Source organism: Semicossyphus pulcher, unplaced genomic scaffold, assembly GCF_022749685.1.
Source record: "Semicossyphus pulcher isolate SPU_LCO1_2020_fin unplaced genomic scaffold, fSemPul1.0.p SCAF_2, whole genome shotgun sequence".
Classification (NCBI taxonomy): domain Eukaryota; kingdom Metazoa; phylum Chordata; class Actinopteri; order Labriformes; family Labridae; genus Semicossyphus; species Semicossyphus pulcher.
Genome location: NW_027211693.1, coordinates 7,011,398 through 7,036,447, shown reverse-complemented (window position 1 = coordinate 7,036,447; position 25,050 = coordinate 7,011,398). Strand labels below are relative to the sequence as shown.

The 25,050-nt window shown below is 40.4% G+C and overlaps 3 protein-coding genes across 3 annotated transcripts; 2 read left to right on the top strand and 1 right to left on the bottom strand.

Moving 5' to 3' along the window:
* Positions 1-5,097: 5,097 nt before the first annotated feature.
* Positions 5,098-12,063, bottom strand: LOC138598546 (leptin receptor overlapping transcript-like 1). The gene is made up of 4 exons (XM_069670341.1): positions 11,974-12,063; positions 11,229-11,304; positions 9,962-10,148; positions 5,098-8,817 (listed from the first exon to the last, which is right to left on the bottom strand). Exons 1-4 carry the CDS (start codon positions 11,987-11,989, stop codon positions 8,701-8,703), a joined length of 396 nt encoding a protein of 131 aa, XP_069526442.1. The 5' UTR covers positions 11,990-12,063; the 3' UTR covers positions 5,098-8,700.
* A 1,644-nt stretch (positions 12,064-13,707) lies between these two features.
* On the top strand, positions 13,708-21,921 carry srp72 (signal recognition particle 72). Its single transcript, XM_069669681.1, has 19 exons — positions 13,708-13,807; positions 14,325-14,445; positions 14,681-14,801; positions 15,199-15,342; positions 15,505-15,616; positions 15,701-15,732; positions 16,065-16,189; positions 16,342-16,399; positions 16,630-16,761; positions 16,869-16,997; positions 17,307-17,379; positions 18,176-18,240; positions 18,328-18,423; positions 18,966-19,069; positions 19,304-19,381; positions 19,964-20,101; positions 20,223-20,260; positions 20,421-20,580; positions 21,157-21,921. The coding sequence occupies exons 1-19, from the start codon at positions 13,708-13,710 to the stop codon at positions 21,335-21,337; spliced, it is 2,007 nt and encodes a 668-aa protein (XP_069525782.1). The 3' UTR covers positions 21,338-21,921.
* A 1,628-nt stretch (positions 21,922-23,549) lies between these two features.
* On the top strand, positions 23,550-24,658 carry LOC138597751 (snRNA-activating protein complex subunit 1-like). The gene has a single exon (XM_069669231.1). The coding sequence runs from the start codon at positions 23,550-23,552 to the stop codon at positions 24,624-24,626; it is 1,077 nt and encodes a 358-aa protein (XP_069525332.1). The 3' UTR covers positions 24,627-24,658.
* Positions 24,659-25,050: the final 392 nt, after the last annotated feature.

The window sequence follows — 25,050 nt, the reverse complement described above, 5'->3', positions numbered from 1 at the left end:
ATGTTCAGCTGCTCCTTGTGGTGGAGTCCGGCGGTCGCAGCTTCCAGATCATTCTGCAGCTTCCTCTCTCTCTCTTTGGACACCAGGAACTCCCTGTCGATCACTGCTGCAGCCACAGAGAGCAGAACCAAAGTCAGGCTGGACCACTAAACCTGAGCTGTGGAGGATTTTCATTAAAACACAGGCTCTGCTGAGTGTGCGCCACGTGGACGTGTTTTAATAAAAGGTAATGAAACAGTGTGTTTTTACTGCCCACGGCATAAAATAACCATAATGTCATAAAGCAGAACTCTTTAAATGCAGGGTTATGTGTCAGCGGCTGGCAAAAATGCTCCTTTCATTGGTGTTTTAAGGCTTTAACTCCCCCCTCACCTCATCACTGCACTCATGTACTTAAGTGTCCCTAATATACTTTTTATGAACATTTATTTTCTCTTGTGTGAAACTGTCACTTCATCATGTACACACTGCACGCAGGGTTTATCATTATTGTCTCTATCAGTTAACCATGCTGCTGCCAGGCGTTTATTTTATCCTCTCTCTCTCTCTCGTATGTTAAGAGTCTGTTATTCATCATATTAACACTTAATGCATGTTTATTTTTATCTAACAAAATATGCTCCATAACAAAGAAACTGTTGACAAGCAGAAGATTTACACACTCGTGGTTCAAAGTAGGCAAACCACTCTATGTTTCATGATTAAACATTCAACCGAGCCTTGATTATGGAATTCTTTGGGAATGTGGAGGTGTGGTGTTGTGGTCTTTAAATGCACATTATCGGTATGTATTTCTACCTCAGGCGTCTCATGCAGTCAAAACACTAACAAAGACTACGTTTGATGACATCCTGGATGGCTTGGATGGCCCCTGTGGTAGATACAACATGATAAAGTGTCCTAGAGCAGTGGTTCTCAAAGTGGGGGGGTCTGCGAAACATAGTCTGGGTGTTCATTAGAATCTGCACGTCTACAGATGATGACCATTTGTGCCAATGAGACAAGCATGTTGTGTCTATTACTTTCATCCACGTTAGCTTTGGACCAATGGAAACTGACATGATTGTGACACATCACATCAATCTCAACGAACCGTTCCTGCGGCTTATTAGCTTGGTTTACAGCCAGCTAGCTAGCTGGCGAGCATGGAGAAATATTTGAATCAGTCCACATCGTCACATGATGCTAAGCCCAAACTAGCAAAATTGATAAAATGTCTCCCATGTAAGGGGTCCCTGGCCCCAAAACGTTACAACCCCTGCTGTAGAGCAGTAAAATATGCAAGCAAGAGACTAAATCAGATTAATCCAAATTCCAGATATCTGTGTTAAATAAAATGGAGAAAGGCTCCTTATTTCACTGCTTATGGAATTGTCTGGAGATTCAGAAGTTCTGGGGTGAAATTATGAAATGTCTTTCTCTCCTTAAATCCGGGGCCTGGTTGCCCAAAACTTTGCATTCTTAACGTGTACCCAACAGCGAGAAGAAAATGACTGATTTATGTCTGTTACAGGCAAGTTACAGCCTAATCCCTCTCTGCTGGAAAGACGTAAAAAGTCCTTCTGTTGGTCGCTGGCTTAGAGAGCTGTCTGCATGTCTTGCCCTTTGAAAACTAACATACACTGTGAAAAAGAAATCAGCCAAATGTAGCTAGAATCCCTTTCTTAGACTCTTAAGGAACTGTGAACTTGGGGAAGCTTTGGAGGATTGAAGGTTATATATCTTAGGGACTCATGATGCTTCTTGTCCATTATTTCTTTAATGTAATATAACTCTGGGCCTTTTGTGTGTTTGTCTGTTTTATTTATTTTGGAGGTTTGACTTTAGTTTGACTGTTATATGTTACCATGTTTCTTTGAAAATTGTCATGTTTGGAAAAACCTGAAAATCGATAAACACGTTTATAAAAAAAATGCAGCAAACATGATGAAGTGCCTTCTGAGATACCCGACATGCCGAGGCCTCTAAATGGTGAATAGTTAATTGTTCGCTGTAACTTTTTATGACAGAGATTTAGTGGTTATACTTTTAATCTAAATGACATTATAAAACAAATTAAATCTTCAGCAGCGTTTGGAAATGTTCCCCCATAAATGCATCACAACTTTCTGCAGTGTGGTGCCACATTGCATGCAGCTGGAGCCCTTTTTATTTTCCTTGGTCCTTTTTTCTTGTCTTTATTTTCTCATCTAGTCATGCAAATACCAACGCAATAGAAACAACCAGACACATTTTTTTCTGTTCTTGAGACACTTTTTCACTATCACGTTATGACCTTTGAACCCATTTCAGTAACATTATCTTCTTTTGAAAACATTCAGAGACAAATCACAGATACCAACACCCGGTTCAGCTTACTACTTATGCATGGAGCATGAATCTTTACAGTCAGTGGTGGTATTTCCTGTAATTTGTTCACTTAATGGCCTCAAACCAAATTTAAACATTGACTTTAGATGTTCAAAAATCCATATATTTATCTTTTTATACAGTCTATGTAAATTGCAAATAACAATACATTAGATTACCTGTCGTTTGCACTGTGTGTTGTAAAATCTTGCTTAGGTTGGATAATATTCACTCTTCATAAAAGTATAACTAAGTATGCAGTGTTTCCTAAGCCAGTTAGTTATTGGTGTCTCAAGTGCAGAATTATAGTCAAACAACATATCAGACAAAAACCCACCGGTTATCACGAGTACACTCCACTTACAGCTCTAAAATGTAAATGTGTAACTAAATTCTCTGAGGGTGAAGTCTTAATGTCCATGTCTTACCTTTATCATGAGCCAGCCGGGTGCACTTGGCCGTCAGATACTGGATCTGACTGTAGTCCTCGTCCCTGTGTGCTCTGAAAAACCTCCTCATGCTCATGTGTGTCTGATGTTCTCTTTTCAATCTAAAGCTCCTTCCAACTTCCCGTGATCCTCAGGGCGGGGTGGGTGCGGGTGCGTCCTATACGGTCAGAGAGGACGCAGAGTGCACATTTCCTGCAATATTCAACTCCTCCTGTACATGAAGAACAACTGTGTCTGAGGGCAAGTTTAAGCATTAATCTGAGCTGCTGTTTCCACAACACGAAGGAGAGGAGTTATGCAGGTGTGGGTTTAAATGCCTGTGTAAAGGCCTGGTGTCTTTTGTTGCCTCTTGGCACTGTGCTTGAATAAATAGGAAAACTATGACCTGTTTTGTGCACAAATTAAAGGTTTGATCTGACGCAAATTTTGCTGTAAAATTTCCCCCAAGGCAACAAAAGCTGCCGGTGAGAGCTGAAGTAAGACGGGCATGTTGCATCTAGCAGGTGAGCGTCCTTGCAGCAGCAGCCTCAGGTTAGTTCTTTTATATTACAGCTTTACATAACAGGTTGCATGGAGGAAAATACCATTGGTATCATTGGCATTTAATTAACATCTTGTACTCTATGTAAAAGATGTGTAGGTAGTTTGTAAGTAGAATCGAGTGTGTTGCAGTAATTTTTTCAAGAGATACTGGGATTAATGTTTGATTTATGTGTTTTATGATTCTCCAACAGCGTCAGCGAAACTCTTTCACAGCTACTATTCGTTTTCTAGCTTGAAATAGAAACAAGTTACAAACAATAACTGTGCAAAATGTTGTACACTTTATTAAACCTATAACAAATATATTACAAATACCAGTCAAAGGTTGTGGTGATATTCCACAGGCAAAAGAAGACGACAGAAGTAGTGACTGTTTATTTAATATTCTCACGACAAAGTGTGATGTTTTGGCTCATCGGTGTCAAATCTGTGTGTAAACGAGAGGCTGTTATCTCACTTCACTCTTTCTCCTCTCCAAAAGGTGTCGACAGTGTATAATTGCATGGCACTTAGCAGGTTGCTGCTGAAGGACACACTATTATATTTCAAGCCAGCAGAGGGAGACAAAGTGCAGAATCCTTTTAGAAGAACCTGTATCTTTTCATTGTTTATGGATTTTATTTTAAAATGACTTTTTTAGTTGCATATTAGAGGTATTTTTCCACCCTTATAACTTTTGTTTCTCCCAGAGTCACTCTCATCAATAAGAGGTGCTGGGACTACTATAAAAAAAAAGTTATCTCCTGGGAGGGATGAAAACGGTCAACTTGACAGTGATGCACAAATACTGATTATATACTTACTGCAGTTATGGATACCCACAGGAGGAGTTATAGATTTTAAAAGATGCATTAATAAACACTTCACATGATGCATGTGATCATATACATCTGTGATGAGAGGGAGCGATGTTGTACTGAATATCATCACAGCTGTGATTCGGTCGTTGGCACGAGGCTGCAAGCTGAGGGCAAAGGCAGAGTGATACATGGAGTGAAAAGTCCCAGTGATGATGTTCTCTGCATCAGCAATGAAATGCCTCTTATCCAAGCAGATAACTTGGTTGGAACCAACTGTTTTATAAACGTCATAAGTTCCGGCCGGGTAACAGTTACAGCAGATCGTGTGTGTCTAGACTGATCGAGCTGGTACCTCTGAATCTTATTTCACTGGTTGATGATAAATTGAAACCTACAGATAAATGTACATGATAAAAAACAGCTGATCTGTTGTGACCTGTAGACACAGAGTGCAGGAGATTGTTTGGGTTGCTTGCCAACGAGAGTTTCAGTTAAGTTGTGGAACTAGTTGAGTTGGTGGAGCAAAACATAATCTATTGCTGATTGTTACTGTTTACTACTTTTGGCCGTTGTATAAAAGCAATACCTCACTCGAGGTCATGATGTTGTACTGGATATCAATACTGAATCACAGTCGTGATGACATTTAGTACAACATCCCGACCTCCAAATAGGGGGATTTATCTTCAATATGAAAGGTTTCACTGTATCACTGTAAATGTATAAAATGTCCTCTTTCTACTTAACAGGAAATGTTTTCATTCTGTTTATTTCTGTTTAACAGTGGTCTGATTCTCCTGAGGGCACTGAGTGCAGCAACAACAGAAACTAAACAGGCCGCTCAGATGTTATCAGCAGCTGATTTCCTGTGAACTCTCATAAAAGGAGTGAGTCTATCTGATCCAGTTCTGTAAGCACATCAGATGCAGATCTGTAGTCATTCAAAGGAGAGGATGTTCAAAAATGGCGTTTATTAAAAAAAAGGAAAACCACCATGCTGACTTCTTCCACTTTAAACACAAAAGTAGTAGATAGAAAATGGCGTTGGACATCGACACAAAGCGTCCGATAAAATAAATAAATACAACTTTCTCCCAAATATGTGAGAAACAAACGTAACATCTCTCTTAAAACAAAAGAACAAAGAGAAAGCCGTCCCACCGCTACACACCAGATTCTGTCACTTCGGGGAGTCGGACTACAAAACAGAAAGTCAGAGAACATTTGAGCTTAAAATGCAAACAGTGTCATACAGACAGTCACAAAATGGAGTTACCCTGCTCGTCCAACCACAGACTGGCTTACAGACTAACCACCAGTGGGTGAATCTACTCTTAAGATAATGTTCAATTAGATTCAAAGTAGAGTTACACAATAATATTCACAAATCATGTCAGTAGTTTTTCAATATTCAGTAACTTAGTCAAATACATCTTCAGATGAAGCCACAAAGCTGCCAGCGTTATGGTGCTTTTAATACAATCAATGCCTTTAATGAGGTGTGATTTCTGGAAGTCGTAACAGTGAATAAAGTTTAAAAACATCACAGTAGAGTGCTGCAGTTTGTAGAGCTCAAACCAAGGTGACAGTGTTTTGATACATGGGTTCCTAAAGCAGATTTCCAATGATTTTCTCTGGTGTTTAATAATGTAGGAACACTGTAAGAATACTGTTTGACCTTTGAGTTTATTTTGTATTTTGTGGCGTACTCAGGCTGTTTGAGGTGCAGGGGCAAAAAAAGGGGCATCCGCTGTACACCATGGGGCACCAGCGCACAGAAAGTCGCGAAACGACAACGTGGGCATTTTTAACTATAGAGGCATACGATGAGGGCACAGTGTCTCAGTGTGTAGAGGACAACACATTTTCCAACACGTATCATTTATCCACTGGAAGAGCAACCAGAGGGCACTTTATCATTCTTTTATCTACAACGGGGGCATCCATGACATGGGGGCACCAGGGGTGGCGATTGCCCCGCTCCCGCCTCCCTGCTCCCCCCCTGAGTACACCACTAGTGGTTAACGATACTAGATTAAATAAACTGTTAGAGATAGAGCTTCAATAATCGCTTGATAAACCGATTAGTTGTCGACTATCGCTTATTGCCGACTATTTTGATAACAAAGGTCAAAAATAAATCAATAATAAAATGTCACAATTCTGATTTCAGCTTTTTAAACGTGAATATTTTCTGTTTTTTTTCCTCTTCTTTGACAGCACACTGGAAGTCTTAAGGTTGTTTAGTAAACATGCAATTTGAGGATGTCATGTCAGGCTGTGGGAAACATTTTTCATTGTTTTCCATCAATGATGGAAGATGGGAAAAGAAAATAATTGCTAGTTGCGGCTCAAGTTTGACATTTAGGCAAATATACTTGATTGCTTTCCTTCCAGTAGCTGGTGGGCGGGTGATGATAAGCCTTGAAGGAGGGGTAAACGGGCATTCTGACTCAGTCACACATCTGTCAACATCTATAAAGCCCACAGATTAACATGTTGTATCTTGTTTGTTCAACACAAACACCAATGAAGTAGTGGTTTTTAGAGGGAGTTATGTGCTCAGACTATTTCAAGTACTTAAAACCCATTTAACTAGCAATTTGTTGTTTCTGTTTAGTGATTGTTGGTGTAAATAATGAGCTTCAGTGTTTGTAAGCATATTTTTGATATTTTACAATCAAGCAGACTGCCTCTGCTTCCAGTCATAGTGCTAAGCTAAGCTAATTGCACTTTGGCTTTAGCTCCAGTGTTGAACTAATACTTTCATTCTTTAAAATTCTCTTAATGACTGTATGTATGGTCTTAAAAACAGACAAAAGGAGTGCTGAAAATAAAATGTATATTCAAAAAGTGTAGATATTAGTTGACTTGTGTTTTAGTCAATGCAAAACATTCATTGGAAATCTGCTCTGCCTTGAAATCCAAGGTTAAAGCATCATCTGTGATGGCCTTCAACACATAAATAATTAAATCATGAATTTCTGGGACAAAATTAGTAAGTAATTATAATGCTTTAGTGTCATTATAAACCACTTTTTTTTAATCTTCCAGAGAGCACCGACCCTCCTTTAAACACACCAGTGCTTCAACGAGGCAGCAGATGCTAAATTTCTTGTTTAGCCATCGCTAATGCAGTTACACAGCAAACAGGAGAGCTGCACCTGACTGACTGCAGGCTGTGCTGATCCCAAAGCTGCCAACAGATTAAACAAACCAATGTACAAATTTCCTTCACACAGGCTGCAGAACGTAGAAACACTTCAAAACAAAAAACAGAACTTTGTTTTTTATCATGAAAATGCTGGTGTGAGGAAATGTGGCGCCAAATCTGGACAAAATGTGCTTCTAGGGAGAAATACCGCCTTAATGCTGCTGGGTTCTTTTATTTTGAAGGAGTCACATTTAAAAGCTTAAGGGCTGTAAGAGACTGACCGGGACTTGAATACAAGTGGCCCAGTTCTTATCTTAGCTGACTTTCACACAGGGCTGCTGTCCTTAAGCTAATCCTGTGCTAGCCGGCAGATACTATGGGCTTTTCATGCTTTCTTGACCTGACAAGGCGAAGCTTACCTTTATACTCAGAGTGAGGTAAGAGCTATCATGTGCAAAATAACATGGTGAATAAGCAGCCTGCATCCAGTTGGCACCTGGGAAATAACCAAGTCAGTTTAATTTGATCTCTGCGCTGATAGTGAGGGTGTCTGAATGAACACCTAAGATCAGGGAGGAAACAAACACTCCTATCCAGCAACTCCTTATTTTACGTAACATGAGATGTGATTTTTATGAATTTCAGGCATGAAGAAAATCCAAGGGATAACATGGTGAAGTAAAAACACTTATTCCAAACGGATACTGGATGAAAACAGACTTAGCAATGTAACAGGGTTCAAAATAGCGCAGGGGTTGGTGGCCAATTCTTCCAGACTTTCAGTGCTTATGGAAGCTAGTGTTAAATTAGCACAAAGCTTTAGAGAATCTGCCTTACTTCAGCTGACTTTTCACCTGTCACTGTGACAAACAAAAATAGAAACAGTGTCAATCAATAAGACCAGTGTCAGGTGATATCTGAGCTTATGTTGTACAGATCTTCCATCAGTTTTCTGCTGATTTATGCTCAACTTGGTTTAGACAGGAAATGCACACCCAGCAGCACGCTTAGCTTTTTCACTTTCAGTGTTGACCCTTTTCGTCAGATTAAGTCCTATTTTGACATTCAGTTGCATTCATTTTCACATATTTTCACAAGCATTTCATCAGCTTAAAATGGGGAAAACTCGCAAACACAGACGTCAGACAGCGTAACTAAAATGAGTAAAAATCCAACTTCAAGTCAGCACTTTCCATCCCACTTGTGTCAGTTCAGTATGATGCAGGCGGTAGAATAAAAAAAGAAGAAGAAATAAAGTATTGCACTGGTTTGGTGAGAGTCTATGGATGGGCGGTCATCATATAAATAACAACAACAAGAACCAAACAGTAATACCATAATAATAATCGTAACGCTAATAAAAACAGTTCAGACTAAGGTCCCCCCCCCCCCTCCCTCTGCCTTTTTACCACTGCTGCCAACTGAAGTCGTCGTTGGATCCAAAGACCAGGAAGAAGCCCAGAATGGTCGCGAAGATCACTACGTTACCCGTTAGCACGAGCGCACACGCCCCCCAGGCGATCTGTAAACCAAACGCATTAATAATGCAGGTTAACAAATGCTGTCGGGTTCTGCCAGGCTGCACAGCATATTTAGGCCAAAATCAAGTGGGTGTCAGCAGCAACAGTTTACAAAATCACTTCCACACGCTGCTCTACAGTAGTTAATTCAGGGCACGCAGCAGGATGGGACATTACCAGCAGCTAAATGCTACTCATGTCCTTGGCTGCAGCTGGTACATCTGTCTCAGTGAGCTCCACTGATGTGCAGCCAAACATCTTTTTTGAAGTATTTTTTTTACTAATGCCTCACTGGTTTTCTTTGACCTTTTTCTCTTAAGGTTATTTGATGGCAAAATCAGATGGTCTGCTGCTGCACATGCACTAAAAAGAGATCATGTTCTTCTGTATTAGCTTTTCTGCATTGTCTCGCCATCAAATGTAGACTTTGCAGAATGCAGGCTTAAACTTTATTCTCCAAAAGTAATATTGGAGGCAGAGCCTTACATTATCAGGCTCCTCTTTCCTGTGGAATCTTTCATTGAAATTTTCATTTTCCATTTTGGGTCCTGAAGGCAGACACCCTCTCTACCTCTGAGAAGGCTTAAAGCTTTTCTTTCTGATAAAGCCCCAGGTAAGGGCTTGCTCAGGCTTGCTTTGGACCAGCACCTGGTTATGCTGCTAAAGGCTTAGAGTGCTGTGGGACCTGTGTCCTTCTTTCTCTCTCCATCTGTATGGATTCATATTCCAACAGCTTGCTCATGGTAGAATTGTTGGGCCTCTGTATATAATAGACCTAATAGTCTAGACCTGCTCTCTAAGTAAAACTCTTGAAATAACTTTTGCACTGTTGCAATTTGACGGCATATAATAAAAGATCTGATATAAGAACAAAGGTGGCAATTTTCTAAATATATATTATTGATATTAAATTTCAGGAAAAGACTCAAATTTTCTGACTGCCATATACTGGCAACCCCCAGGATGAGGGCCAGATTGACTGCCATATTTTACTCTATATATTTTATTTCTCTGATCTCTTCTCGGAGGCAAATTGAATGTGGTCATGCTTTAGTGGAGCAATCTTTCTTCGAGACTACCTGTACACACCTGAGGCACTCTACTTTACATTACAGTGAACTGTTCTGAGACGCCTCTGTTACTTACTACTTCAGCTCTTGCGAAGACGATGGGTAGGCCGAAGGCTGAAATGACGATGCCCGTCGTGAGGAAGATGGCCAGCTCTTTGCAGGCATTACTGGCCGAGTCTGTGTCGTCAGCCACCCTCCGCGAAATGCAGTAGGGGATGGGAGAGAGGATGTAGAAGAAGAGTAGGAACAAAGGCCAGTATTTGCTGCAGAGAGAGGGGAAAAGACAGTGTTAAATACCTGCATGCTGTTAAATGATGCAGTGCAGTTTTGTAAAGTAAATTAGACACTGATTTTACAGCCCTGCACTTTACCCCTAGACTTACAGAAAAAAAATATTATTATCATATTATTTAAGTTCTAATCTCAAAGATTTCAGTTTTGTTCTCTTTGGCGGCACCTAGCGATTAACGGTACTTTCGGGAGCACACTTCCCAGATATCCAGACAGTGTTGCATGTGTGTCGTCCACGGTTGGCTCCGGTTGTAACTCTTGATTTTCCTCGCTGATGGTCGTTTGCCTTCATCTAAGCATCAAATTTGTTTCTTTTTTTTTGGATTTTCACTTATATTTGAAGTCGTATTTGTAGTCATCCATCTTTTCTTTGTTTGTTCAGCCATAGTAGATTACTGTTTACTCGCAACACTTGCAGGGACCAGAAAAGCAGCCGCTTAGTTCCGCCTACCCTCTCTGGCAGACCAACCACTGCTGGCTGACGGAAAACGTGTCACTAACTGGGCAGCGCTTGTGATTTTTTCCGCGAAAGTCGCCACCAGACACCCGGTCTGTAATACTTAAGGCTTTCATCAGTGGGCCATAAGCTCACCATTGTGTTACCTCATTTGGCAAGAGATAGTGACTAAAAAGACATTTATTTAAATGAAAATCTTCAAGATTATTACTTTAACTAGCCGACTCCTAACAGCCAGTAACTGCCAGTACAGCATCTGTGTCACTGAAAATACTAACCACAAAAACCCCGGAGCTGTGTAAATTTACACCGCATTTATATCAAACAAAGGCACAGAGACAGGGTAACAGCATGTGACAAAATTGACATAAGGTAGGAAATTGTCTCATGTAGCAGGTTAGTATGAGGTACCTAGCAGCTCATTTTTACCCTCCAGCAGATTAATCCAGTCATGCTTTCACACCTGTATTTAAGGCTGTAAAACCTCTGATTGGATCACCCAAGGTGCATGTAAGGGAGTGCCAAATGTGAACAGTGTCCCTCACACACACAACCAGACTCACATGGTGTGTAATAGTGTGATGGTGGTACTTACTCGTACACAGGGAGGGCACATCCTAGCATGAGAAACATGAGGCCAATGGCCCCTCCAAAGGACAGGCTGATGAGAGCTACAGCACAAACAAAGGGGGGATATCAATATGGACATTTCACATAGCTTTTTCTCGCTAAAAATGTGCGCGTGTGTATTCCTCAACAATTACATCGTAGCAGCAGGGCCCCTGGCTGCTGAAGCTATCATGTGATGAATCAGCTGATTTCACGTGTAACAGCTACATTAGCTATCCAAGCCATGCCGTTAGGAGTGCATGTTAAACACTTAAGGCAATACAGTCGGTGAGCTTGCTTGTTAGCATCAATTAATCCAGGCAGCTCAGTTGCAACAAGCACAGGCTGTGTAATAACTGTGGAGTCAAGGTGCAGCTAGCATTAGCATTATAACGGTTACTACTACGTTGTAATATTTTTAAATGTGTCTGACATTCATTATGCATCATAATGAAACGTCTCATGGCTGCAATGTGTCAACTCGCTGAAGTTAATAATCAGTTAATTATGTTGACAGAGTAGCGGGTCCTTCTAGCCATAGGGATGAAGGCTATTCAGCTAATGCTAACGACTGTACTGGCCCAGTGGCTAACTACTACTTCACGAGACCGTTAGCTAGCAAGACATAGCGAACGCATCCATCTGTATTCGGAATATTTTGTTAATACTTATAATATGTCAGACAGAATTCAAAGGCATCATAAAAGAAATAAAAAGTGAAAATGTCTTACCTTTGATCCCAGCCATTTCTTCTGGACAAAAGCTCGACTCACAGCCCTGACGGATGACAACAGTGCCCCCTCCTCGGCTCTCGAGTCCAACCGAACCTCCAACCCTGCCTGGTGTGCTGCCTTCCAGTGCTACCGGAAATATCGGAATTATTAACACATACAAAGATATCTAAGTATAGAAGTATTATCAGCAAAGTTAACTTCAGATATTCGGAGTTAAGCATGACTAGTTGATCCCTGTTTGATTTTTAAACATGTAAGCATTTTAATGTTGGGGATCATTGAGAAGAGGCTTATTTTGACTATTTGTCATATTGTTGGATAGTTTAATTTATAAAATGTAAAATTATAATGCTAAACTACAATATTACATTAAGTTCCAATCATTGACATGTGTTGCATGAGTGTATGTGTGTACATGTCAGAGTTTCCTAATTCATTGCAATATATACAGTCTGTGATACCTGCATAATGAGGCACAAACCCTCTCCTCCCACATCGGTGAACATCCAGGGAATGGACATTGAGATTGTGGACTCTTACAAGTATCTGGGTGTTCACCTGAACAATAAACTGGACTGGACAGTTCAAATCAATGCCCTTTATAAGAAGGCCAGAGAAGACTCCATCTACTGAGGAGACTCAGGTCTTTTGGAGTGCAGGGAGCTCTCCTGAGGACCTTTTATGACTTTGTGGTGGCATCAGCCATTTTTTATGGAGTGGTCTGCTGGAGCAGCAGCACCACAGCTGCAGACAGAAGGAGACTATTGAAGAAGGCCAGCTCTGTTCTGGGCTTCCCCCTCAACCCTGTGGAGGTGGTGGGAGACAGGAGGATGATGACAAAGCTGTCATCTCTCATGGACAACATTTCCCACCCCCTGCATGGCACAGTAACAGCACTGGGGAAATTCCTTAGTGACAGACTGCTTCACCCGTGGTGTGTGAAGGAGAGATACCGCAAGTCCTTCCTTCCTGCTGCAGTTAGACTGTTCAACCAAGCCTGCTCCCAGTAGAACAATAAAAACGCACATCTGAACTGAAAATAATTTCTGTTGTTATTATGTGAAATACATGTATAAAATGTCCAACCATTTTGCGCACTGTGTGTACTGTTTGTATTTTCTGTATAACTTAGAATGTGTCAGAAGTGTTTAATTTTTATTGTGCATTGTGTGCTTCTTCTCTTTCTTATTTCCCTGTTGTGGGAATAACGAATAAAGGTTTATCTAATCTGATCTATATGGTTGTGTGTATGTGTACATGCATGCACATGTGTATACTGTATGTTTGTTTAAGTGTGTCTGTTTATCTTTGTATCTGTCCATGTACATTTGTGCATGACCAGTAATCACAGTGGTGTACCATATCGCTGTATTCTGTCAATTAAAGGCAAAAATGTTCAAAAGTAATCTCAACATCCTTAACTTTTTTTTGCAATTATTCATTCAGGTTATTTCAGTGTGCATCATCAACTACTGAAGCAAAAAGATCTGCCTGTTCCGCCTTCCTTAGGTAGTCTGTGAAGGCATCGTTTGGCTCCGTTACTGTGAGGTGAAAAGCTAACAAAAAATCATTTTCAATATATAAACTTTCGTTAACATTGTACAAGTCGTACTGTTTCACTTATCATCACTCTGTGTATTTATTTCGTTTAGAAATTTATAAATACAATTCTCTTTCACCCGGATGTAACCTTTTTCTGCTTCCGGTGCTCTGGGAGCCCATTCAGCGAAGATGGCGAGCGGAGGGGTCTCGGTGGCTTCGCTGTGGACTGAAGTCAACCGCTGCGGACAAAATGGAGACTTTACAAGAGCCCTGAAAGCTCTGACTAAAAGTATGAATTCATAATTATTATTTATTCTCTCAAACGGAACTGGGACTGTCAACATGCTCACAAACGGTCCATTTGTTCTGCCTCCAGTTAGCCTGCTAAGCTAAGGCCAGCTGCATGACCAGCTGTTAGCATGTGACTATGCTAACGACAGTTAGACAGCCACTTTTCAGGTCTCACAAACACTGACGTAGCTTTTTATGCAAGACATCTGCTCGTAAACGTACGCTTAAATGATGTAGCTTCGAATCCAGCTGGTTTGGTAGGTTTTATATGAGGTAATGATATGATATTTTGCCCCCAAAATGCGCCGTCCTGTTCTGATGAGTGACGTGTCCCAAGTTAGCCTCACAGCTAACTTATCATGGCAGCTATCAGCTTTTGGTCAGCTGTAAAACAATCTTTAGTAACGTTTCGTGACTGTGATTTTTGCTTTGATCAACTTATTTTCAGACAGTAATAGACTGTTTTCATTTCTAATGAAATTTCTGCTTTTTGTTCGTCTCCTCCTTTGTCGCAGTTTTGCACGAAAACAGAGACGATGTGACGGCCCTCCACTGTAAAATAGTTTGCCTTATTCAGAATGGCAGCTTCAAAGAGGCGCTGAATGTTATGAACACCCATTCAAAAGTTCTCGGCAGGTAATCAACTCACTGTTTGGTTATATCATTGTTTGTAACTGTGATATGTGTTGATTAGTAAATGTGCATTCTTAATATGAGCACTGGGACAAATGTTAGATTAACCATTTTGCTGACTGAAAATGATTTGGCAAACATGTTAATAAAGGAATTGTATCACAGTTTCATTCGAGCAAAAATGGTTAATATTACAACAAGTTTTATTTAAGTAACTCTTCCTTTTGTTGTATCTCAGTGAGGTTTTGTTTGAGAAGGCGTACTGCGAGTACCGGCTGAACAGAGTGGAAAGTGCCCTGAAGACCATCGAAGGTGCTCCTGAACAGACGGACAAGATGAAGGAGCTCTACGGTCAAGTGGTAAGGCTGTTAAAGGAAACTATAATTATATTACAGCTGCATTCTTTCTTTTTGTAGATATTTGATACCGAATGCTAATGTTAAGTACCTTTTAATCTATCCAGCAGAACAAAGTTCCTATAAAAAGGAAACAGTATTTAGTCAATGATGCGGCACTAATACGCTCTTTGAAGCCTGACATATTACTACTGCTGTCAGATATCATTATACTGTATACTTTAGTAAAAAGTTGCAGTAAAAAACGAAGCTCATTGGATGATATAAATGGGACTTAATTTTTAAGATTATCTTTTTACTTTAATTGTCTGTTGCAACAAGCTTTTAATCACTGAAGTTTTGCTGTGGTATAGCAAATTTTACTACTTGTTCTGAGTGGAGCTATCTTTTTACTGTGCAGTTGTACAGACTGGAGCGCTACGATGACTGCAAGTCAGTCTACACAGATCTGATCAGGAACTCTCAGGATGAGTATGAGGAGGAGAGGAAGACCAACCTGGCTGCTGTGGTGGCCTCTATGAGTCAGTGGGAGAAAACTCCATTGGTAAGCAATCCCCAATCATATGACTAGGATTTTTTCAGTTTGATGCCACTATTATGCACAATAGTTTTTATTCTCTTCTATATCAACTTTTTATGTTTTATGTTATGTGTAATTATTGTGTGATACTGTTTTTAAGATGAAATGTTATATTTTCTTCTGCAGGAAGATCTTGGTCTTCCCGAGTCGACATATGAGCTGTGCTACAATGCTGCCTGCACTCTGATTGGCCAAGGACAGCTAACGGAGGCCTTCAATAAACTACAACTAGCAGAGGGTAGGTCTTAACATTCTGTTATTGTTTCTCTGTGGAGCTGCTATCTGTTCTTTATTTTACTGAACTGATTGTTTCCTTTCACAGAGCTTTGCAGAGTCTCTTTGGCAGATGATTCGGTGAGTGTTGCTTTGTTTTTCTAAAACATTTAAGCATCATTGATCAAGTCTCAATTGATTTTGATGAAATTGTAAAATCCCTGCACCATAAGATGCTGCAGGGATTTGCTACACTACAGAGAAAAACATTGCAGATTTAGGGATTCAATGCCCTTTAGCCCTTTAAAAAGGCACCAGTAGTAACTAAATATAAAATTCCCTGAACAAGAAACTATAAATTAACCAAGTAGGATTTATTAATGCTCATACTTTTCTTTCATCCCACATGACACCAACTGTTGGAATTCTACTTTTCTTGACCTATCTGACATTGCTGTCTTGTCCCTTTTCAGGATGTGACTGAGGAGGACATTGAGTCCGAGTTGGCTGTCATCCATTCTCAGATGGCGTACGTCATGCAGCTACAAGGAAGGACAGATGAAGCGCTGCAACTCTACAACCAGGTCATCAAGCTCAAGTGAGTGCAGCGTTCATCACATTTTATTCACTCCATAATACAGGGGTTAAAATATTGTTGTTGTATTGTAGTTCTGAAAATCACTAAGTCCTTTTGTGCCAGAAGATGTGTCAACAATGCCAATGTTTTTCATACTATGCTCTTATTTACAGGCCATCAGATGTGGGGCTGCTTGCTGTGACTGCTAACAATATCATTACAATAAACAAGGTGAGTGCACAACAACCCTGCCAAGTTCGACATTTCATAATATAAGTATCGCTGTGATCTTTCAAGAGACCTCAGATCTTCTCACTTCTAACTGATAATCACATGTCCAAAATACAGATAATAAAATAACATATTTGTTCTGTCTTTACATTTTATTTTTGTTAAAATCAGAGAGCTAAATTCTAACACGATGACTTGTTATGATTAAAGCTCTGTCTCTGTCTCCGTAGGACCAAAATGTGTTTGACTCAAAGAAGAAGGTGAAACTGACAAACGCTGAGGGAGTTGAATACAAGCTGGCGAAGAAGCAGCTGCAGGCCATCGACCTCAACAAAGCCCTGCTGGCCATGTACACTAACCAGGTACGGCTGTGGCCAAAGAGCTGTTATGGTTAAAAAGAGAATCAGAATTTCTGATATCTAATTACTGCTGATTATTTGTTTATGCATTTCTGTTTGTCCATTAATAGGCCGACCAGTGCAGGAAATTGTCATCCAGTCTTCAGTCTCAGAATCCGGGTCACCCGCGGCCAGTCCTCATCCAGGTCGCTCAGCTGTGCAGAGAGAAGCAGCACAGCAGGGCCGTAGAGCTGCTCCAGGTAGAAATAACACACTGATGTTTGTTGTCAGCACCAACTTGGCTGATTTTTTATTCCCATGTAGACTATTCAAACTGAAAAAGGTTGTTTCAACAGACCCTTTGAAACACCCAGAAAGGGCTTTAAAGTTGTAGGCACACAGACTAGTTTCAAACATTATTGCAGTGCCTTCTCAGTTTCTTTCCCCTATTCAAGAATTTAAGCTAATTTACTTTTTTCTCAAAGAAAGAAGGGTTCATTCAATGTCGGATTTTAATAGGTCACATAAGGACTCAACTTGTAGTCTCATGCTTTCTTTTTGTTTTACAGCAATTCTCAGACAAACATCCAGAGAGTGCATCCGGCATCAAACTGACAATGGCACAACTCTATTTAGTACAAGGTACGGGCGTGTTTTTACATGGGTCGAGCTCTGAAAGACTAAATCCTCCTACTTCTACTTTCTGAGGAAAATATTCAAAATGTTTCTGTGTTCAACATTAAAGTGGTAATCTCGAAGAACTCAGTTTCGTTCTCTGTGGCGGCACCTATCTTGATAAACAGTAATTGCAGGAGCACACTTCCCAGATATACAGACAGTGTTGCATGTGTGACGTCCACAGTTGGCTCCGGTTGTAACTCTTGATTTTCCTGGCTGACGGCCGCTTTCCTTTTTAGACTGTTTGCCTTCATCTGAGCGTCGAGTTTGTTTCTTTTTCTTTGGATTTTCACTTATTTTGAAGTTGTATCTGTAGTGATCCATTTTTCTTTGTTTGTTGGGTGATGGAAAATGCGTCGCTAACTGGCCGCCGCTTGTGATTTTTTTTTTCCATGAATGTCGCCACAGACACCCAGTCCGTAATTCTGCAAATGCAAAGGCTTCCATCAGTGGGCCATAGCCTCAATCACCATTATGTGACCTCATTCGGCGATAGATAGTGAATTAGCAGACATCTATTTAGATGAAAATCTTTGAGATTATCACTTTAATGCATGACAATCTTGGGCTTGAATTTTCATAACAAGCACATTACAACTGCATATAGAACAAAATATAGTTTATAAGATGAAGTTTCTAGTGACCATAGTTTGGTAGTTTAATTTCTAGTATGAGATTTTTGCATTGTCACAATGGCTGTATTTACAATTTGGAGACATTAGTTTGGACTTCAATTTTAACAGATCTTTTTTGTCCTAAGGTCATGTAACAAAAGCGTGTGATGTCCTGAGGTCCATTGAAGAGTTCAAGCACAAATCAGGGATGGTAAGTCTGAAATGAAAATATTACTATTCTCGAGTTTTACACCGTCTATTGCAATCTTAATTGTAACCTGTGTTATTATCTCTTCAGGTATCAGCTCTGGTAACAATGTACTCCCACGAAGAAGACATCGACAGTGCTATTGACGTTTTCAAACAAGCAATTGAGCATTACCAGTCAGAACAGGTTTGTGTCTGTTAAATCAGTAATGATATATTTGTCTAGTCAATGAAAGCTTTAACAAATAATAATAACTAATAATGCATTTTATTTATATAGCACTTTTCATACCCAAAAGTACTTTACATTTTAAAACAACAAAAGAAACACAATAAGAGGAAATCAAACAATTAAAACGAAGGAAAAATCAGCATCAGAGGTTAAAAGCAGTTCTAAAAAGGTCGGTCTTGATCAGTGATTTAACCACCTACTGTCCTTAAAACTTTGGTTACTGGTGATGTGTTGGTGTGGTGAATGTTAGCATTATGTTTGGAATTAACAGGAATCACTAGGAAGCTAATATATAAGCAGCAGCAGCCCTACAGAAACCAAGGTCAAATCAAAGATGGAGTCATTAAAAACAAACAAATCTGGCAAGTCCCCAACTATATAGTAGTTAAGCTTTGGATATTACTTTTATCAAAAAACAAACTTGAATACATGAACTACTTTTTGAAATCTGAATATATGAACCACTGTATAATCAGCCTCTTCTTCCTCCTCCGCAGCCCGGATCTGCTGCACACTTGGCCCTCGTACGAGAAGCTGCCAATTTCAAACTGAAGTACGGACGGAAAAAAGAAGCCATTAGTGATCTGGAGCAGCTGTGGAAGTGAGTTACAGCCCTGAAAAAATCCCTCAGAAGTTCAACATGTGTGGAGCATTCAGGGGGAAAAACATAATGCGCTCCTTAGAGGGTTATCTCTCTACTTATTTCTATTCAGCTACTTTTTGTTGTCATTTTGCCAACATGATGTCAAGTTGCTCAGAAACATAACATAAAGTTTAAAGAGCAGGAAATGATGATTATTTATTTTTATTTTTTCTATTTTCTTCCTTGAAACAGGCAAAACACAAATGACATCCACACACTGGCACAACTCATCTCGGCGTACTCTCTGGTGGACACGGATAAAGCCAAATCGTATCCTTTGATCATTTGAAGTGATGAAATCGAAAACACCGAACCTGAAACTGTAGTTTAAGTCATTTGCCACTGATTTGGTGTCTGATTAATTTATTTCAGGCACCAAAAACACCCCAAATTCTTTTTAAAATATGAAGTATTTCTGCCCTTTTCTGTGACGTGTGAATATGTTTGTAGTTTTGGCTGCAGGATCAGTGAAGAGGAACAGAATTATCATTAGATTTTACACTATTCTTGACATTTTATAGACATAATCATTAATTGCTTGAATGTAAAACAAATTGGCTGATTACTTGTTAAAGAAAATAGTCCAAGAAGAGCACATTATACAAGTTGTTGATCAAGAATTGAAGGTTTGGTTACTGCAGATAGTGAGCTGTTTGCATTGTAGCTTCCTCAGATATGAAGTGTTGTCTGATCAAAACGAGTACAAATTCCATTTTTAGCCGTGATTAAAAACAAATAGGAAGTCATGCTATGTTTCCTATTTAGCCTTATGATTATGCTAATGAAGGTGTGCATTTGCATTGCCAATGAAAAGTAGAAATGCAGCATGTTCTCCTTAGCATCCCTCTTCAGCCTCAGCAAGCACCTTCCCTCGGCAGACACGATGGCCTTAAATGTGGACGTGGACGAGCTGGAGAACTCTCACGGAGCGACATACGTCAGGAAAAAGGCTGCAAAGGTCACAGGAGAAAACCTTCCCAAAGAACCAGGGTAAAGCTTTTACTCTCTGCAAATCAAACGTGTGAATATATTGAGCTAAAGTGAGTTTGATGAGCTTAGGTGGCTACACTTTTACCTACTTTTTACTAACACGTCTGCATTTTCTTTACAGCCAAGGCGAGATCAAAAAGAAGAAGAAGAAAAAGAAAGGTATGCCACTTATTAAATATTTCTTGTGGGACAGATCACTTCCAAAATACGTTTTCACTTTTTGTGGGGAAAAGGCTCATTCTTATTTTAAAAGACTGTTTATTTAGTTACACGAGTGTGTGTGCTACCCTTCAGTAATTCATCACCATCTTATTTTCAGGCAAACTGCCCAAAAACTGCGATCCCAAAGCGACCCCTGACCCCGAGAGGTGGCTGCCCATGAGGGAGCGTTCCTACTACAGAGGCAAGAAGAAGGGAAAGAAGAAGGAGCAGATAGGAAAGGGCACACAGGGAGCGACGGCAGGAGCTTCAGCTGAGCTGTGAGTAAACTCAAGAATCACATGCAAATGCACATCACCTGTAAGTGGAGCTGTCTGGGTGCAATTTCCTCTAATTGAAAAGTAGTAACCAACTGCACTAATGGAGGAAAAACACCCGTGTCCTTTTGTTTCCCTGCCAGTGATTTCTCAGTGCAGATGTTCAGCTGCTGTGCAGAGGAAGCAGCGTGTTTGTTGTTCAGGCCAAAATAAAAATTGTTCTCAGCTTTATCTGAAGTAGAAATCCATATGCTTGGACTGCTACTTAGAAATGCTTCTACACCTGGGAAAATTCAACAGGCTGTTAATTTTATTGTTATGATTAATGATATCTAAGCTTTTACAATGAAATCACAAGGAAAAACTGTATATGCAAATTGTAAATACAGTATTTACCAGCCAGAGATTAAATTGCATAGCAAACTACTTCTATATAATTTGACCTTTAAAAAAATAAAAATAAAAATAAAAAGATAAGTCGCCCCCTGCTGACAATTGGACAGAATGCAGTTTAAGGGAGCTTTGTTTTAGACCCGGAGGTCACACATAACAAATCAACCTTTGTCTCCTTTGTTCCAGGGATGCCAGTAAGACAGCCAGTAGCCCCCCTACCTCCCCGAGACCAGGCTCTGCATCCGGCTCAGCTACAGCCCCCGCCAGCAATGTGGTCCCTCCTCGACAGCAGAAACCTGCAGCCTCGGGGGCCACGCGTAAAAAGGCACCACAGAAGAAGAAGAAGGGAGGAAAAGGAGGCTGGTAGTCGGAGGGAAGCAACACGAGAGACAGAGGGGCCACAGGATCCACTGATGTCTGTGTGGACACAACAAGCAATCATAAGCTTCTCTTTTTCACGTTTCAAGTATTCATTTATCTTTTTATTCTGGCCGTTATTTTATTAAACCAAAAGCTCCCTTTTGCTCTTCCCTGTCACTAATTTGTGGTATTTTTTTAAGGACAAAAGAGAGAATATTTAAAGGACAGTTCCGCTAAAATTAACTTAAATTTAGACGCTCTGCAAAAGACGGTTTGAAAAAGTGTTTCAGTTTTTACTGCTGACCTTTTGAGGTCATTGTTAAATACACTAAAACAAACTGCAAATATTGCAACTTGATTTTGTTTTTCGTGAAAGGTCCAGATGGTAGATGCGGTTTTTTCCCCATAATGTTACCTGGTGTTCCTGGCTTGTACTATTGTATTATGATCAACATGGTATGCCAAATGTACTGTATATTTACGTATATACATTGCACTCAGAAACATCTGTAATAAAATGTGATAATAGATTTTTGAGTTGGTCCAGGCGACTTCTATTTAATGAAGTTGTAATTAAATTCTTAAAATCTTTTTGTTGGACCTTCATTTCCATTTAGACGTTTGAACATTAATTCAGTGTCATGTCGGCAATACACTTTTTATACTAATTGCTCTTCAAAACCACAGATCAGATCAATGGTCAGGGTAATGAGGAAATATAATGCTTTAGAAATATTACACAGAGTTCACTTTTGGGGGAAGTGTCCTTTAATATGTCTCTGGTCTGAGTATAATGACGTCATGTTTGCAACATGTTTCCTTAAATTGTCCCTTTACTTTCAATCAGCTGTAATCATCCAGAATAGTTATTTATTTTTAAACCCATGTTGGTCTGAATTCAAGCAAAGTTATTTTAATTGTTTAATTTGTCAGATGCATGTTTCAGGAATTGATGAAAAAGGCCAGACAGGTGTCCCATTTTGTTAAGTCTTAATAAAACTCTCATCAGTGACATATGACCCCTGTGTTTCCTGTAACACTTAATTGATTTGCGATACAGCAATTAAGCCGAACATTTAAGTCCACACAGACACAGTGGCTGTATTCAAAATGCCGTACTATATACTACATACTATATACTGCATAATGCGTTCAGCGATAGTATGTAGTATGGAGGAGCTTTTCAAATTAATTTTGCAGTATGCTACGCCAGGCCGAAGTAAACAATAACCGTCGCTTCTGTAGCTATTGCGCCCCCTTCTGCTGGAATTCTGCTGTTGTCCTTCATTTCAACTGTTGCTGTAAAGTTCCAGCGCTTTGCATTGTGGGATACAGTAGGCGAGGTAGACTGGTAGTACCACATCCGGGTATTTTTGGCATACTGCAAATTTTGCTTTTGTTTGCATACTACATTTTGGCCAAATCAGTATGTACTGCTAGTATAGTATGGTGTAGTACGCTTGTCAGCCCGAGTAATATTGACCAATCACGTCTCAGCAGGCTGCGGCGTATGCAGCAAAAACAGTCCGTGTGGAGATGCGCCGTAATAACATCCAGGCACCCATCAGCGGCTATCTGATGATGATTTAGCTTCTTTATAATCTCTATAAACAGACATCTGAACGCTAACAGCTAACAATCTGTTCTAGATCTAAAATTCTACATGAGATAAATTCCCTTGACGCTGTGTCACGAAAGATGTTTAGCATTCAAATTTCCAGACTTTCTCGAACGCACCAGAAATGATGAATCCGACCTCCATTCAACAAACATTATTTTAGAAGTAGTTTTCTTCTCTTGAGGACAGACCTGACAAAGCTTCATTTGGACTTTTTTACTAATGTTCATCATGATAGTGAAATTTCGGCAAAGGTAAGACTTGTTAATTGAAGTAAATCACAAGAAATACGTTCTTCATCTTTGTACAATGCAGCACGCGGAAAAGGAAATTGTTTATCGTTAACTGTTGGCTACATGCCCCGGCATCTCCACAGGTGTGCCCAGAGACATTAGCTGATGGGATCCGAGATTGTTTTCTACCAAATGAGTTCAGAAGAGCTCCAGAGGTGCAGCTCTGATTTGTCCGTCATCATAAATGACTCCTACCACTAGCGGTCGTTGTTTTTAGGCAATTAGCCTGATTGAGCTTCACCTGCCTTTAATCTCCTCAACGCCTTCAGATTTCTGCTGGAGAGTTTCATTGTGGTATTGAAGAAAAGATGCCTCGTGTGCAGCCATTTTACGCCGAATTCTTCTACAGTCCTCTGACTGAAGATGTGGAGGAACTTCTCGGTCGTTTCCAGCAGACCGACTCGGTCAGGTATCAGGACTTTTCAGCTATCTGGAGGGAGATGTGCTTCTCGGATGTCTTTCTGGGTATACACCGTGCTGGTGAGCTGAAAAGATTCTGCAGAATAACTTTGGCTACAGCACTGAAGTACTTCCTGCCTCCCTACAGCTACCAGATCCGAGTTGGCGGCTTATATTTAATGTTTGCTTTCTACCACACACAGCTTGCTTTCCCACCGGTGCAGATCAGACTCGCTCTCAGGGACTGGGCGCAGGTTGAGAAGTTTCTTAAGGACTCCGTTCTTTCTGGGCATCATGATGTTCTTTACATATATCATAAGCTTGTCCAAACTAAAGCCATACACTACACCGCCATGCCACATTTTCTCCTCTTCCAAAAGCAGAGGAAACCAAAGAAGGAGCCTGTTTGTGCAGAGTTTCTTGGAAGAACCACAGCCGTGCAGGATCTTTTCTCTGCAGACATCCTGGAGGAGGTGACCAACATTCAGAACCAGTATGAGAATCTGAAGCAGGCCACGGCGGAGGTTAGCACCCAGGTCACCATGACCCATCGAGACTTGGCCGCCTGCCTGAAAGACTGCATGTCAGACTTCATCACTTGGCAGGAGAAGACTTTCTCTCAGGCTAAAAAAGACAATAACTCTGAAGACTTGGAGGAGGAGCAAGGAGGTGAGGAGTCCAGTAGCAAAAGGGCCAGACTCCTGTCCTCCATCAAGCAGAAGAGCTACAGCAATATCCAGCAGGCATCCAAGTCCAGGAGGCACAGACAGGCCGAGGCGGTGGATTCGTCCAGCTCAGGGGCCGAGCACGTCCAAGAGGCTGCTGTGCAGCAGAGAAAACCTCCCTCGCTGCGGGCTCGGACCTGGAAGAGTCTTGGGGTGATGAAGGAGGAGAGCCGGCTCCAGGCCTGGCTCCTGAGCGCTCCTGAGCAGCAGGAGAGGGTGCCGGTGAAGAGGACCAACCACCAACCACCTTATAGACCGTGATGGGAGTAAAGTGGGAAGACTTTTGGATACATAATAAGGGTTTGTCCTTTTGTTCTTGTTTTTCTAGATTAAAAGATGGAAACAGAAATTGATGAAAAAATATTGTTTGAAAGTTTGATTTGAGGAACAGGATTTGAGCTGACTTGTTATGTGTCCTTTCATGTACTATGAAAGCAGTATTTAACTGGAATCCTTTAATTTGGTAATAAATGTATTTAATAATTCTCATCTTGTTTTCACTTCTTCAGAATTGCCAAGTGTGAGTAAGTAAATGTTTGACTTTAAAGCTCAATTCTGCAACAAGTACTTTTGGTGCGAATATGTACATTAAGATTTAGTTTAGAACTGAGTATTTTTACTCTGCTAGTTTTACTTAAGTAAAAGATGTGAGTGATTCTCCTTTTAACAGTAGGCTATCTAAAAT